A 15,946-nucleotide genomic window follows, 5' to 3' on the forward strand; every position below is an offset into this window, starting at 1 on the left:
ATGATTGGTTTAAATAAATTGGCCCTCTGGGTAATGACGGGTGTGCTGGGCATCACCACTGTCTTTTTTAATTCCTATATCTCTCTGATGAGTGTCTTGAACTACAAGGAGAAAAAGCAGTGGACGCCTTGTGAAACTATCACCATGGCTCTGTCGGTAGCCAGTATTGCTCACCAGATGACTTGCTACTTCTGGATGACCATGGATGAGGTGGACAGTGACTGCCAGATTGCCCAGATAGGCTACGCTATCCTGCTGGTGCTTACCTTCAGCTTCAAGTTCACCATCATGTGGAACAGCAGCTTTCTCACTTTCTACTACAGCACCAAGCTGGTTCACGAACCCAACCACTGCTACACACACGCTCAAGATGTCATCGTCAAGCACGTGACCGTAGCTGTGATTCTCATCCCTCTGTTTGGTTTTGGCACCTGTTTGCCAATGCTCGTGTTGTTTAACGCTGGCAACGCTGGCAACGCAGCTAGCAGCGCTGCTGGAAACGCAGTTGGCAACATCACCTACAAAGCAAATGGAGACTGTGGACTTGTATTTTCTGACACCACCTCTGTGAAGGTTTATCAAGTCATGTACTTGCTCCTCTCTGATGTATTTCCAGGGGTGGTCATGGTGAAATGCTGCATCTCCATCTCTGTTCACCTGGCCATCCATCTCCAGCACATGAAAGCTAGCACCAATGGAACCCACCCTCCAAAGCTGGGCACTCAGATAAGGGTCATCGAGATGGCCCTTGGTCTAGTGGCCAACTTCCTCGTCCTGCTCGTGGTCGACCTGTATGTCAACTACAAAATTGTGGCACACCAAGAGAGCACCCTCGCTCTCACAATGTTTTTCACATCGCTCTACACCACCGTTGCTGCCGTGGTGCTCATCTACGGCAAGAGGACTCTTTGGAAAACGCTGATACATGATTTTAACTTCTGGCTGAGTGAATAACTGTGTTTGTCTTGTCTGAAGGTGCCTGAACAAAAGACTCAAGCCAGCCTTCCTTCAAAAGTTAAAAACTGGGGGGGAAAGAAAAAGCCAATTTGCTTTCTGCTGGAGGTCTTTGTGCTGAAATCAATTGGTCATTGTCTGAACTTATTAAAAAACTTTGAAGTATTCTTTTATCTTTTGTGCTAGCAATTTCAGTAATGACTACTGTCCTGCTGCATCACCATTAATTACAGTTTCTTGCATCAGAATGGGATTTTAGCTGTGCTGGCCACTTAGAGCTCTGCAAGTGAACGCACACTGGGGCCAGATAACCAGCTGACCAGGACAGTACCTATGAATGTTAATATTTCAGTAGTACAAATAATAAGTCAGGCCTGTAAAACAGATCCCAAAGCATGCGTGCGTAGATATGATGTAACTCAGGGCCCATCTGAAAACGTTAAAAAATACATGTGACTGTGGTGAGAGTACAGAGCATATTAATAAAACAGGAACGTATGCAGAACCTGGCTTTAAGAGTTTTTACCCCCTCACTCAGGTTGCAGATAGTTTAAGCTGCACACAGGGACTGGAGTAACCTGCACGTTAGCTGGAAGGATGCCAGGCCAAATCCCCACACCATATGAGGGAAAAAACACAAACCCGATGAAGAGAGGCCCCCCCCAACATCCTCCTTTTTAGTATATGTGTTCGCTGGCCCTCGACAGAATCGTGTATACCTGCACTCGACAGCTCCCAGGTGTGACTTTATGTAGCTGTTGCTGAGAGTGTGGACATGAAGCCGGTGTTCCTGAAAAGTGCACTCATGCCCAGCAAACCTACTCTGAGTAAATAGAGGGGCTTTTTTTATAAAAAGAAAAAAAAGAAAAAAAATGCAGCAGACCTCCTTGCAATGCTACATTAGTTCACACCCTCTGGCACCACCTAGTGAGGTTCAAAGCAGAGATACAATAGTGCAGCTAATCCCACTACACACACAGGCTCGGGATCCCTCCAGCTGTTAAACGGACAAAGTAAGAAAGGGCGTATTATCCTTTGATGCAGGGGAGTTAAGTCGTACCAAGGCCTCCGCTTCCATTCCTGTCGTCTTCCCCTCTCCCTGTTGGAGGGAGCTGGATTCAACATAACAGGGGCAAGTTAGGTTAAAGATGAGGCCAAGAACAGCTCTGTACAATAAAAGGAACCAAAAAATAAAAGGGCTAATATGCCTACAAATGGCCATTTCTTCAGTGCTTAACTGAAAGAAATGGCTACAGTTGTAGCTGCTCAAACTGGACCCAGTCTTAACTACCATATACACATATAGCTTTTAGACTTGTAAATCTGTTTTAATGATCACTTTTGGACTTTTTCCTTCGACAGTTAAAAAAAATAAATAAATAAATACTGGTGATTTTTAAAACTACACTGCATTTAGTGGAAGATAAAAAAAGATGTAAATAACAACTTAAGAGCAAAAGGCAATAAACGGAATAATTATCATTTTAAATGAGTGAAATTATAACAAACAGGGGTGGCATGGTGGTGCAGTGGCTAGCACAGAAGGTGCTGGGTTCGAATCCAGGCTGGGACCTTTCCATATGATCCGTCTGTGGGTTCTCTGCAGGTACTCAATCTGCAGTCCAAACATATGCATGGGGTTGAGTTAACTGGTGATTTCTAAATTGGCCGCAAGTGTGAATGTGTGTTCGCCCTGCAACAGATCGATGACCTGATCCAGGGTGTACCCTGTGTCCTGCCCTGTGGATAGGCTCCAGCAACCCCAAATCAGATGGATGGATGAAAAATAAATATTCCATCTGGAACTTGAAAAGAAGAGGGTTTCGCTGTGAGATGGTTATATGTTGTCTACAAACTAAGTATGTCTTATGTTGTATTCACAGCTTGTTTTTGTTCACCCCAAGTGACCAAAAAAATCCTGCAGGTTGAAAAATAAAATAAATTATTGAATTTTATATCGAATTTTCTACCGCAAATTAATTTATAATGACTTGTAAATATTCTGAAAAGCAGCCGCCAGAGCTTCTGCAGTAAGATCTAAATAAAATACAGTGGACTGGACTAAAAGAATTAAAGTAGCAGAAATATCTAAGAGAGGTAACTCAGAATTGTACTTTAGTACTTTGTTATGTCTGATAAATGAAGTGTAAGAGTTTGCAACTGTGTTCTGGAAAAAATGTTTCAAACTTCGACTGAGTGCTGTCTCAAGGAAATGGAAATTGTGTGAGTGACCTCAGACTGTGGAATGACTCAGACACTCAGACGTGCCACTGGATTGTAAGTCAGGTGAGAGGAGACTGGAAAGGCGTCTGCAACAGAAAGGAACAATGCTGCTGTGATTTCTGCCCTTGGAATTGTTACAGCATTAAGCCGTAAACCTGTTACATTATAAGGTTGTTTCCATGGAGATGTTCCCGAGTATCCAGCTAAAGTTGGCAGTTATTACGCTGCTTCCTTTGCATGAGTGAACATCCCTTCAAATGTCCACTGCCCATGAGACTTGAAGGGAGAAAGATACCCCCGCACCTCACTATCCAACAGGAAGGAAGAGGCCATTAACAATACAGATTAGCAACACCAGCACCATCACACAACTCCTAGAAGAACTGCGTAAAGTCCTCCCTGCTTTCACACATAAATCCTCTCCAGCCTATGCACCAGTGAGCTAAAGCAAAGTATCGTTTACCTACACCAACTCTAATTGTGTTTGAAATGCATAGGTCACCACTTCTGTGTCTAGTTTGTTGATGTTTTGAGCTTGAGTGGGTAATTTTTTTCACGCCATCAACAGCATCCCGATAACTGTCTGTGTGAGTGCTGCGTTTCCACCGAGGGTACAGAGGGTAATCTGTATTCTGTATGGAGGCAAGATTGCGGCTAAAAGATGAAGACAGCTTTTTTTTTTTTTTTTTTCCAAATAATCATTGTCATCAAAAAAAGAGAAAAATAGGGAGTCTGCAGGCATTTCAGAAACCGCTTTATTTCTGTTAAGTCAACAACAGCTTGTTCATAAAAAAGATCATCATATATCTCTTGAGGCATTGTTTGTATAAAACGTCTTTGATGTAGGTTAAGGAATTTCCACTGTACAAAAGAAGTTAATCCCTTGTAAAAACAATGTAAATTTAATAAAACACTGGCAAATTAACTAGAGATTCAACTCTATCATTCTTAAAGCACTTTTACATGCAGAGATTTTGCACATACTGTTTCTTTTAGAACATTTTGACAGCGCACAGGAAAAAAGCATATATTGAAATCATACTAAAAATTACACTGCATTCAAAATAAACCACGTCTGTACACACTGGGTGTGCAAAACTAAGGAAATACTCAATTCAAAAAATAGCAATAATTTACTTGAAAATTAATTGATAAAAAAGAAAATCTACCCACAACTGAAATATCAAACTAAAGTGAACTTCAGAGGTATTTATGCTTGTAGCACATAGCGTTTAGGGTTCTTTAAAGGACCAGTTAGAAAGTTTGGAAAATTTGCCCATTTACTCTCTTGACAAGAGAAAGAGACTACCTACAACCTATAACCTACAGTTAGCTTAGCATTAGGACTGGAAACAGCTACAGACTGGAAACAATTCAGATCTCATGATTTCCTCTGGGATTAATAAAATATTCTGATTTGTTCATAAAAGAGGGAAACGTTGTGTTTTACATGTGGCAGAATGAGTATCTCTTGGCCAATAGCAGTAACTTTCTGGTCTTATTTCTGACTGCCACACAATGTCATCTTTAAACAAGTTTCTTATAGTTTTGTGATTTGATTTATTAACTGAGCTTTACAGATGACAGGTGTATTTTTGTGCCTTCTATGTCTAATGCTAAGCTAAGCTAACCTTTTGGCTTTAATTCAAGCAACAACCTGGAAGTGCAAAAACACAGATCACCTGAAGCTGGCTCCAAAAGTGAGCCAGTGCCCATAGACTCTTGTGTAAAAATACCCAGAGATGAAGTGAATGTTTACAGCCGGGTACAATACTTGTTTTGGGATTGTATGAATAATTAGCTTCAGTCATGGTTCAAAGTTAAGGGCACGGTTGCTTTGAGATTTGCCGACTAGCCTGACTGATTCATTGGTAGGTCGACATTATCAGCAAATACTATCTATTTGTATCAGGATATAAATAAGGCAATGAATTAGCATTTAAAAAAGCGGACATGGCAGAAACACCCTTCAGTCACACTGTGAGTGTTAATGTTGCATAGTTTGTTCACTAGAGTGTACTTCCCTATTGGCAGCAGCCATTTGAACTGTTACAAAAATGAAACCAGCTGATCCGAGAAGAGTTGGCCGAAACTGAAACAAACAAATCTGTTTATGTCAGCTGATCTATTAGAATATAAGATCACCAAATGTTGCTATCAGTCTATATCTGCTGGGCTCCAGTGCAGACATGGACCTGGTGTTGCTGTTTTGTTTTTTTTACTGGAATTTCCTGGAATATTTTCACCTTACCCATGGACGCAGCTTAGCTGATAACTTAGCACTACACTCAGTGGCCTAAATATGGTCACTTCCTGTTCCAGAAATGCAAGCTGTCATGAGTTTAGCCATAAAGCTAAATTGGAGGCTTCAAAAAATACAAAAATCACAAACCAATCAGTGATGCCATTCATCTTTTATACACAGTCTGTGCTCCAAGTACACACCGAGGTACAAGAGTGGCATCTATGATCTTGTCTCCTAACCAGTGCAAATAAGCAGATTTTCCAAAACGTCCTTTCACTGAACCTCACCATCAACATGATGTAGTTTAGTTTGGATGCACGGGTTACAGTATTCAGTTCATCATCAGCATCAAAACAAACACATAATCTGCAGCACATTCAATAATGCCATCCAGTGTTTCTGAAACATTGTGGTTTAGACACCATCAACAAACAATAACTACATTCTGTACATTGTATTCCCTGCTCTCAATCAAGTTTGATATGAATCTAATGCAGCTTTTTACTGTTCAAATATGGAATGCTGGTAAACAGCTAGAGGGGAAATGAGTCATCCAGTGTCACTCTATAAGCACACACACTGTTCAGCCACAACATTAAAACCACCAGCTCTGAGTAGGTTCCCCTCATGACGCTCTGACTCAGGCCACTGACAGGGGACCACGCAGAATGTCTTGTGCTGTCTGGCGCTGGGACATCAGGAGCAGATCCTTTGTCCCCTGTGGGTTTTGGTGCATTTTGTGGATGCCTCATAGGACTGAAGTCTGGGAAGTTTGGAGGCCAGGTCAATGCTTCGGGCCGTTTTGGATGCTTTGAAGTAGGTCCTGAACAGTGTAGGAAAAGAGCCCATTGCTACCAGCTGCTTTTCCCATGGGTAGCTGTGCTTGGTCTGCAGCAGCTTTAGTTGGTGTTTCTAGTTAAATTAACATCCACACGAAAGACCAAACTTCCCAGCAGGATGCTGGATTATAATGAGATGATCAGTGTTCGTTTCTCCTGCCTGTGGTTTAAATGTTGTGGCTGACTAGTCTACAAATAAAATATAACATTACAACACTGATCATTCCTTGTTCACCACATTCGCTTTGTGTTAAGAAAAAAAGTGTCTTTTCTAAAAAGAGAATTAAAACCTGTACCTAAAAATCATATATCCATTTTTTGCACATTAGTACCCTTATGACAGTCTTGTGACAGTAATCCCACACCTAAACTTCCTCGCAGCTTAACAACAAAATTTAAAGGAACTATAATCGACTTGCATCAGAAATATGCTTCCCATTGAAAAACTGATGGTCCTGCAATCTGTACCTTGCTGTGGGGTTTCCACTCTGCCACAAATGAAGCTGTGTTTTTAAAATCACAGCCAAATCAGAGAATTAGGGGGGTAATAATCTTACTGGGGGGGGTGCTCATAAGACGGGAACATTGACTTCCGTGCCTTTGGAGGCGGTGGAGGAGGCTTGCTCTCAATTTTCATCGGGAGCGGAGGCGAAAACTTCGGGGAAAGAGAGAAAAGAGCTCGTGTTAGGACTTCAAATAAAAATAAAAACTGAATATTTTAGCGTTTACATGACATTAAATATGTATTTGTAAGGGGGGGGTGTTATTTTCTCTGAGCAGACGTACCTCTGTAGAAAACCTGGAGTTGTCAATCTCATGCGGGTGTTTCTTTGGTGGCATGGGTGGAGGAGTCCCTGGGGTGTCAATGGTACTGGCATCATTGTCAGTGAGAAGTGATGAATAACCTACGACAGGAGAGAGGAAATAAAAGCTTTTCAGGCCACATGCATCAGTGAATATGAGGTGTGTGTGTGACCTGATTAGGGCTTCAGACCAGAATGTGCTTACACAACGGAGCCCTCCTGTTTCTGCGTGTGTAAGGCATAACTTTAAGAGAAAATAAAACGATGACATGCAGTGTTTGACTTTTTTTGGAGGGGAAGGGGGTAACATACTGGAGCTGCGCGGTGTTTGCGGTGTGTGTGGAGAGGCAGGTAGAGGGCTGAGCGGGTTAGACAGGCTGAGCTGAGATGAAACACCCTGAAACAGGGAGAGGGTAAGCCGGCGGTCTCCCAGCTGTAAACTCTTGGGCCTCTGCTGCTTCTCTGGAGGAGTCTGGAATGAAAGTGGAAAACACAACAATGCAAAACCATTTAAGCACAACGGGACTGCTCCCGATTCACAGCTAAAACACTTAACACAATAACAACACGGCCTTTTTAAGTACCTCGTTTAGTGCACGTTACAGGGGAATAAGAATAACAGAAGAAATATGAAGTGTATAAATAGTTCTTGGGCATAAGGCCTTACCTCATCTCCATCTGACTGCCTCTCAAGGAGGTTCTGGGATTTGCTCACACTCCACTCCTTTCTGTTCTTTCTAGCAATCCTATTGTCTTCATCCGAGCGGGACAGAACAGACGCCCTGCGATCGCTGGGACGGGACAACAAGGAACTGTTTGTGAATGAAGCAGATATACAATCAGATGCACAGACAGTGCACTTTTTTTTCCAAATAAGGAAAACAAAATTCATTTTAAAAGTAAGGATGGAAAGGTAGATAAAATAAACAGCGCATGGATGCTGGGACTGACTCTTGGGAGGAAAGGCAGGAGGGCCCGTCTGAGGAAGCAGAGCCGCTGGAGAGGCCCGAGGAGGCATTGGAGACGGTTGAGATAGTGGACATGCGACGCAGGGTGGAGGGCAGGATGTAGGGCATCACCACCGAGCCCACGCGACTCTTTTTCTGCTCGGTGAGAGAGCAGGGCTGGGACACACAAATGGGATTAAGCGTCATTGGGGGGAGGAGAGGAGATCTTGGCAGGGGAGGAGCACAATGACAGGCAAAACACGGGTCGCAATAGATTGGCTAAAGGAAGATTTATGGTCCTGCACTAATATAATGTACACTCTGCTTTGAATGAGAGCCGTTTGATAGGAAGGCAAGAGGGCCAATAGCTTAAGTTGGCACCCTCTTACATTAAATTGAGTTTTTGAGCTGGCAACGCACCAAAGTTATGACGCCATATTGCTTCTCCACTTTCTCCCGAAGGTCTTGGAAGCAAGTGACCAGGCGGTTGTGCAAGGGTTTCAGCTGCTCCGTTGTCTTCTCCTCGTGGACGCGAATTCCGTCTGCCAAGAGAGGGATCTGGAGGGGGGAGAGGAGCACTTAAGTGTTACAGAACGCTGCTGTCATGGATACCGTGTCAGTGCCAATGACAAGCGAAGGATTTACCTGCAGGGCGATGAGGCGTTTAAGTTCCTCAATGCATTCACGGTCCTCCGGGTGCGCTTGGATGTAGGCGTTTGTGAAGAAAGCCTGCAGAGAATGGCACCAGAATGAAAATTGGGCAACTTGGGTTTTTTTTTTGTTTTTTTTCTTGTTGTTGTGTTGTTAAAGCATTGGCACTTAAAATACAGCTGCTAGCTACAATGAATATAGCTCCAAAGAGTGGCAAAGAGGCCACAGTGGTATACTTATGAATACAATCTTGTAGCTCATAACAAGCAACAGGCCAGCCAGAAGTTTTGAGTGGGGGAGAAAAAAAGGATTTAGAAATTATAATTCACCATTATTGTTTGGAGTTGAATTAATTATGTTTTATTAGAGGGCTTTGGCAGTAGTTGGTCGATTGAATGCTTTATATTCTGGCTCAAAAAAATAAGTTAAGAGCTGTGCAAGCGACGTGAAACCAATTCAGCAAACAATGCAGTCTGCAATGAGAAGCAGTGAGACACTGTTCTACTGTAGTTTAATGGACGTAAAGGGTGGCTTCTAGTGTGCACTGTACATATTCAATTTGAAAAAGAAAAAAGTAGCCTTTTTCCCCATTTGTACAATTTGTGTTTCTGTTGTCACAGTAAATGAACAATTCATACAGCCTGCCAGACACTTTTCCGAAGCTGGGAACATGTGCACATGCAGTATTTGTACACCACCACCTACACCAGAGATACAAAATACACAGGTGGATTCAAAAGATCATTTTTGTTATGAAGTTCTGTTTCCTGTCATCTGGGTCGTGCATGACTTTGTTGTTCTTTGTTCGTTTTTTGTTCCCACAGTGAAAATCTTAAAGAGTTCTTATGTGACTAAAGCCACAATGACAAAGCTTATTTCCATCTACTGACTTCTCATTTGTTGATGTGATATCTGGAATGCTCAAAAACACACAGAAATAATTACCCTTTCATGCAGAGATGAGCCTAACAATGAGAAGTATTGTAACAAGGTGAAATGCATCACAATCCATGTTTTCTCAGAGGACAGTATGTTCTCTGTGATGCACTTTTCCATGAGCACTGCTGTTCCTTTAATTCAATCATCAGATTAGAGTTGAATCTGTCCGTTACTTTAGTTAATGACCATATAACTGCATTCACAGTACTGCACGAGCTGTTCTTTGCGATCCATGCCAAAAGTTACTATCCCTATACACACTAGCTACACTGGTATAATTAAAACAATACAGCTAACAAAAAAAAGCCTGAGTGTGTGTTGAGGACGTCTTTGTTGGGAATCAGTATTTCACCGTGAAGCGTTTTATCTGCTTGTTGTACAGAAGCCATTTTTGTTTGCTTTGAGAACTTCCACAAAGCTTCCACCCTAATAAGATGACCCAATTACATAAAAATAAAAATCCCTTTTAAATTATTTGTCTGTTAAAAAAAAAAAAGCAATCTGAAGAGAAAATGTCATATTAAATTTAAAAATAAAAGACCTTTTCATAGTTGGAGAAGCCACCCATGACTGCGGGGTCAACTATGCCATTGAGCATCATGGACAGTGGGTTGACGGACAGTGAGCGATCACATGCTTGCTGTTGCACAAGGTTACTCAGCTTTTCGTTGGTTTTCTCCATGGTTTCTACGGCGTTTTTCAAAGGACTGATTTCCTCCTGTGCATTAAAAAGACACACATTAAAAATAAAGTGTATTTTAGGACAAATTTTAGTGAACCAAACAATGCGACGCAAGCAAACACAGAGTGTGAGCATGAAGGCTTAGTCCAGTGTTCTTACCATTGAGACAGATTTGACTTCAAACCATTTGAGAATCCCTGGGAAGCGATAGGCCGTAATGTATGTTGTTCTCTCGATCCACATGGTCTATAGGGGAGAATAAATAACAATAAAATATAAAGGCTGACGTTTTCATGTCTTTATCAATCTTTGAGGTGCGGCATGTGCATACACAGGGGTTTTTTTCCACCTCCTTTTAATTTATGAGTGTATGCTTACATATGAGTCATTGCTTTAAAGTAAATTTAAAAAGTCCTAACCGCAAATTCATTGTCTGGGTCCTTTTCACCTTTCCTGAAGGGCCTGGAATACTGGAATTGGTCCACTTCATTGGTTCTGTAATAGCTGGAAAAGAACAGGGAAGGACAGCGTTGAGTTAGCGCTTTGCCCAGGGAACCATAAATCCCAGGATAGTCACGGGAAAATAAATCAGTCTTTAAGTGTTCTGTTACGCACTTTAATATCTGCTCTGGAACCCCCTTGTCTTTAAACTGCTTCGGCAAAGTGAGAACAGGCTTGACAGTAAAGCACTGGATGTCTGAAGTTCAGCTAAGGATAAGATGAGGGACAATGTGAAAAAGCAGAGACAACAAAAACAAGTCAAACTCAGTATGGTTTTAAGATTTGCCTTAATTGGCAAATAAAAGCAAGTGCCTTCCCATTTTTTAAGGTTGTACTCCTGAGCTAAGAAAAGAACTCTCACAGTGCCAGTGCTAACACACTCTGTTAGCATGCTAACATGTGCTAACTAGCCATGGACCAAAGCTAAAGCTAAAGCTTTAATGAAGGTATCAGACATAAACATTGGTTCTTGCATCTGCATTGGTCTGTGACTCTTCAGCTAGACCTGCTTTGATCTTTTGGGGGATTTTGGGTTGTTTTTTTTGTTACAGAAATACAGAATAGATACAGTGAGGCAAAAAATTGTTTGCACAATCACTCTCTTAGACAAGCTTTCGTAAAACAGTAAAATAGTTCTTCTTTTCTTTGGATTTTTCTGCCTTTTGTTCTCTGTCAAGATGATCCCACACTGCTTCACTAATATTGGGATATTGAGGCCAGGACTCTGACGAGGCCAATCCATTAAGATTTTTGCACTTACTTAATTGATAGTTTGTTTTAGATCATTTCCATGCTACAAAATGAAGCCGTTCCCGTTCTGATTAAACTTTTCTGCATTCATAATTTCATCATTGTTAACTAGATCCTCAACACCAAGGGCTGAAATCTAGCCCCACAATAATGGTTCATCCCTTGAGTTAGGTGGCATTTTTTTTAAGCTTAAATAATTCATAGGTTAAGTAGCTTAACTAGCATTCCTCTGAAAATGGTCAGATACAAGAACTGGACTGAAAATGGGTGAAAAAGCAGCCAATTTCCAAAGAAAAAACTTTGAAAGACATCTATAAGGCCTGCAGAACTATGGCTGAAGACCACTTAAAAGAAAAGAAAAGAAAAGAAAGAGAAAGAGAAAAAGAAATCACAAGGAAGTCTGGCTTCTTGGAAGCAAAATATGAAGAAATAAGGGGTGGGTCACAATACTCCATGTCCAAAAATGCTGACATATGAATTAAAAGCATTTTCTTATCATTAAAGGATACACTGTCCCGGGGAGTTGCTAATGTTTCCTTCAGGGGGTGCTGTGCTGGTCATCCGCACGGCGTTTGGAAACCGAGAGAGCAGCTTTAAGCTGAAGTCCTCGAGCCACTCATACTCTTTGCCTCTGTAGATGAACATTTTATTCTGCAGCAGAAAGTGTAATTGTGTAACACATCAAATGAAAGTCAATAAGCAGCAAGAATTATGATCAACCTCATTTTCCAGGATATACGAGAGGTGTGCACGTCTGATGCTGTATTCGTGCTGACATTCTCTCGTGTCATCAGAAAGCCAATAACCTTTATCGGCATTATTGCACATTGCCCCGAGACATTTTTCAAAAAGCCAGCTCACTGCATAAGCAACGGGTACATAAGGGTTTTTCCTAAGTCTCTATTTATTGAGAGAGGTGTTCATTTTCTTACCCTGAGGAAGGACGGGAATCCAAGGCCATAATATCCAACAGCAAAATACTCTGGCTGCGGCCGCATCGCATGCATTATTTTCTCATAGAAATCGGCTTGTTTTTTCTGTAACACAAGCCAAACAAGATTGTAAATACAGTTCAAAGACAGTATTTTGAAATTAAACTAACAGCGGTTACAAAAATAAAACCATTTATAACAGCATTGAAAAAAAAAAAAAACCCACAGCAACAAAACTTTTATTATCTTTTACCTAATTTCGAGAAAAGACTTCTGAAGCACAAATATACAAAATGACTAACACTGAGAGACTTTATAACTAGATTGCGCATAATCAAATTAAACTCCACACTATCAGCAGACGCTGTCGGAGTGAAAATGAGCTGAGCAAAAGGTTACCGCACACACTCTCTTCTCCCCTTCCCAGAGAACCGGCTGCAGCCTCGAACAAGCTGGCACATAATTCTTGTCATCACGCTCATTTAAATTAGTATTAATGAGGCCATAAACAATGAGAGTCTGCACTTTATATCAGTTGTTTTCCCTATCTGTTTATGAAGGTGACTTTCTCTGAGGTTTCAGTAATCACAGTGCTTTATTTGCAGTACTCAATTCTAAAGCATCTCTCTTCTTACCAGTAGCTGGCTCAGCTCCATGAAGTCGAACATGTGGCTCTCATGCATCTTGGCCAGCTGTTTGCCCATCTCAATGGCCTTTTCCCACATCTGAGAAGACACATGCACCACTCGGTCATAAGAGGGACTACTGTAAACATAACACAAGGTATACTTCGCCATCTGGTTCCCCCTGCTGTTCTCGGTAAAAACCCCTACCTCACAGCTTCGGGGGGTAACGGTTGATGCTTCATGCGCTAACCACTGAGAAGCCTAAACGCTGTCACAACTCAAGAGTCTTGTGGCTGGGTCTGTGTTTTTGTTGCTTTTGCAACTTCCCGAGAAGTTTGCCAGTGTTGACTTACAGAACAGACCTTCTCTGGAGTGGTTTAAGCCTTATGCTAAGACAACAGCTCACATGTAGAGCAGCTAATAATCACCTTGCCCTTGTCCAAGTAACATATAATCTCCTGGAAGAGCCTCTCTTTCAGCTCCTGCTGGGTCCACACATGCTCCCCGTCTCCCCGAGGTATCAGATGAGCTGCGCAAGGTTTGTCGGACCACTGCGTTAAAGCAAATAACCATAAATAAGCATTCAGTTCACCATTTAGAAGCACACTTGAGAAAGATTAAACAGCTCAGACTTTAAAAAAAGATCTCTCTGTCAAACAAAAAAAACGCTTTGATGTGTCAGAGACCTCCAGTAATTCGGCATGCAGCAGCAGAGTATAGGCCGCCTCTGTGTAGTTCTCACAGTCCAGGTGCAAATCTCGCAGCTTGTACAAGTACCTGTTACAAGAGCACAGCGGTTAGACACAGCTAGCCTATTAGCCTGCAAACCAATAGCTTTACGTCTCAATCTGACTCACCGAATGTAAATGTCCTCCCTCTTCTTCTCTTTGTAGAAATTCTGCAGGAAGGAAAAAAAAGAGGAAAAATTTGACTTTTTACTTTAAACATTTTCTTTCAAGCTATTTGCACAGGTGATTGCTTTATATTGCAAATAGCGTTACACCTTTGGTTAATATAGGCAGAGGGCATACCAGCACATTGACGGTGCAGCTCATGCGGTGCTCGGGACTCTCATCGTGTGTGATGGTGCGGTACGCCAGTAGATTCTCCAGCAGGCTGCTCAGCAGTAGAGCCAGCTCTTCTCCTGACTGGGACAGGTATCTGTGGCGTCTGCAGTGCTCCAATAATCTACACATACCCAACAAAACAAAACTCATTTATAGACCACTCTTCAGTAGTAAAGGTAAATTTCTAGTTCATCAGTTTGCTAAAGCCCGACTGTCTTCCTGACCAACACAATAAAATTTGCTTTATTATTCCTGAATGGTACACTCTGTCCCTGAGAGACATCTCTTTATTAGACACTGCTTACAATTCTAACAGACTACCTCGCTCTTCTGGCTCCTTGAGAGCCGAATCAAAATACAATCAGAAAGGCCTTTGTATTATTTTTTGAAGCAATCCTATGTGAATCCCCTTTTGAGAAAGAATCAGTGTTTTTCATCAGTGCGGTGTACTCCTTAAACAGATTCGGGTAAAAGAAATCTTTGCTGTTTGATCTGCTCCTCTGGCTTACGTTTTCTCCAGCAGGACTTTGTACTGCTCATCCCCTCGGCCTCCCTCTACCTCTTGATCCAATTTCGTTATCAATTCATTTTCAAACTGCAAAGATGAGAAGAGAATTAAAAAAAATAAATAAAGTAACCCAGGCCACCATCACACAAGCATCACGAATGTCATATTTAGCCAGGAGCAGCTTTCGCAGAATTCAAACAAAAACCACCAAAGTGGTGAACTTCTGAGGCAGATTTTCACCGTTTCAAACGTGTGTCCAGGGCTGAAGTTGTGCTCGCACTGCATCATATCGAAGAAGATGGGGATGGTGGCTTTCCTCAGTTCGGGCTCAGGCACTAGTGTGACCTCTAGAATGGGTCCGACCATAGCTGGGATGAACTTCATTTTGTGGGGGCCTGAGGGACAACGAACATTATCACACAGAAATATCAGTGTTATTTGAGGAGGCAATAAACAGCATCTTCATTCTCAACAAAGAGAGGACAAATCTAATAATGTGGCAAACAAAACAACAACAAAATATGAAGCCGGACAATAAAAAATATTGTCTTGTTATTCCCCTTGCATTACTTGCAGGCAATGAATACACAGTTCCACAAACTCTGTGATAACAGAAGCATTACCAGATGGTCCAGCACACTCACCGAGATTATACCACATATCTCTGATCTTAAATCCAATAGTCTTCCTCATGTCTCCGTATCTGCAGCAAAATTCAATCAAAGCGTTGTTAAAATATGCTCTAAAACCACAACAAAAGTGGCATAAGAGGTGTGCAAACAGGAAATGATGACAAAATGCAGTTATTTGCATATCATTTAAATCTTATATTTAACTGAAGATTGTACGAGGAAAACAAAAAATAGAACAAATAATTATCAGACCACATCCTACCTCATAGTACCATATCACCCCAATAGAGCAGCTTACTCTCTTCCTAGAGTATTTAAAAGTAAAATAGGAGGCAGAGCCTTCAGCTTCCAGTTTGGATTCGGGAGATGGACATCCTCTCTAATTTTAAGATGAGATTTAATACCTTTTCTTTTGGTAAGCATATACAGTAGTTAGGGCTTAATCAGGTGACCCTTAAAGCCCGCCCCCTTAGTTACCCTCCTGAGGTGCTGGGGATTCCCATGATGCACTCAGTGTTTCTTCACTCACCTTTTTACACTCTCTGTGTGTTTATACACCACTCAGCATTTAATTATCAGTTATTAATTATCTGTAGACACAGTGTGTCTAATGTCTCGACTCCCTCACTTCAACAACAACAACCGGT

At 41.6% G+C, this 15,946-nt stretch overlaps 2 protein-coding genes across 4 annotated transcripts in view; one reads left to right on the forward strand and one right to left on the reverse strand.

Annotated features, from left to right (window-relative positions):
- Positions 1–974, forward strand: tas2r202 (taste receptor, type 2, member 202). Its single transcript, XM_019365576.2, has one exon. The coding sequence runs from the start codon at positions 1–3 to the stop codon at positions 952–954; it is 954 nt and encodes a 317-aa protein (XP_019221121.2). The 3' UTR covers positions 955–974.
- A 2,940-nt stretch (positions 975–3,914) lies between these two features.
- Positions 3,915–15,946, reverse strand: part of dock5 (dedicator of cytokinesis 5) — a 38,997-nt gene continuing 26,965 nt past the window's right edge. For 2 of the 3 annotated variants that reach the window (XM_003445649.5, XM_025896993.1), the window contains 21 exons: positions 15,312–15,370; positions 14,908–15,062; positions 14,669–14,754; positions 14,124–14,280; positions 13,950–13,990; positions 13,779–13,869; positions 13,521–13,643; positions 13,102–13,191; positions 12,467–12,571; positions 12,044–12,185; positions 10,899–10,980; positions 10,703–10,787; positions 10,443–10,529; positions 10,143–10,319; positions 8,657–8,740; positions 8,432–8,569; positions 8,016–8,188; positions 7,732–7,876; positions 7,377–7,536; positions 7,048–7,166; positions 3,915–6,916 (listed from right to left, as the gene is read on the reverse strand). In XM_003445649.5, coding sequence (XP_003445697.1) covers positions 6,815–6,916; positions 7,048–7,166; positions 7,377–7,536; positions 7,732–7,876; positions 8,016–8,188; positions 8,432–8,569; positions 8,657–8,740; positions 10,143–10,319; positions 10,443–10,529; positions 10,703–10,787; positions 10,899–10,980; positions 12,044–12,185; positions 12,467–12,571; positions 13,102–13,191; positions 13,521–13,643; positions 13,779–13,869; positions 13,950–13,990; positions 14,124–14,280; positions 14,669–14,754; positions 14,908–15,062; positions 15,312–15,370 — 2,401 coding nt within the window. In that variant the 3' untranslated portion in view covers positions 3,915–6,814. The remainder of the gene's footprint in view (positions 6,917–7,047; positions 7,167–7,376; positions 7,537–7,731; positions 7,877–8,015; positions 8,189–8,431; positions 8,570–8,656; positions 8,741–10,142; positions 10,320–10,442; positions 10,530–10,702; positions 10,788–10,898; positions 10,981–12,043; positions 12,186–12,466; positions 12,572–13,101; positions 13,192–13,520; positions 13,644–13,778; positions 13,870–13,949; positions 13,991–14,123; positions 14,281–14,668; positions 14,755–14,907; positions 15,063–15,311; positions 15,371–15,946) is intronic. The other variant, XM_005473063.4, reaches the window with a different exon arrangement.

Source organism: Oreochromis niloticus, linkage group LG12 (genome assembly GCF_001858045.2).
Source record: "Oreochromis niloticus isolate F11D_XX linkage group LG12, O_niloticus_UMD_NMBU, whole genome shotgun sequence".
In the NCBI taxonomy this organism is placed as follows: domain Eukaryota; kingdom Metazoa; phylum Chordata; class Actinopteri; order Cichliformes; family Cichlidae; genus Oreochromis; species Oreochromis niloticus.

Coding starts and splice junctions, on each gene's coding strand:
- tas2r202 (XM_019365576.2), top strand. CDS start 1: ATGATTGGTTTAAATAAATTGGCCCTCTGGGTAATGACGGGTGTGCTG.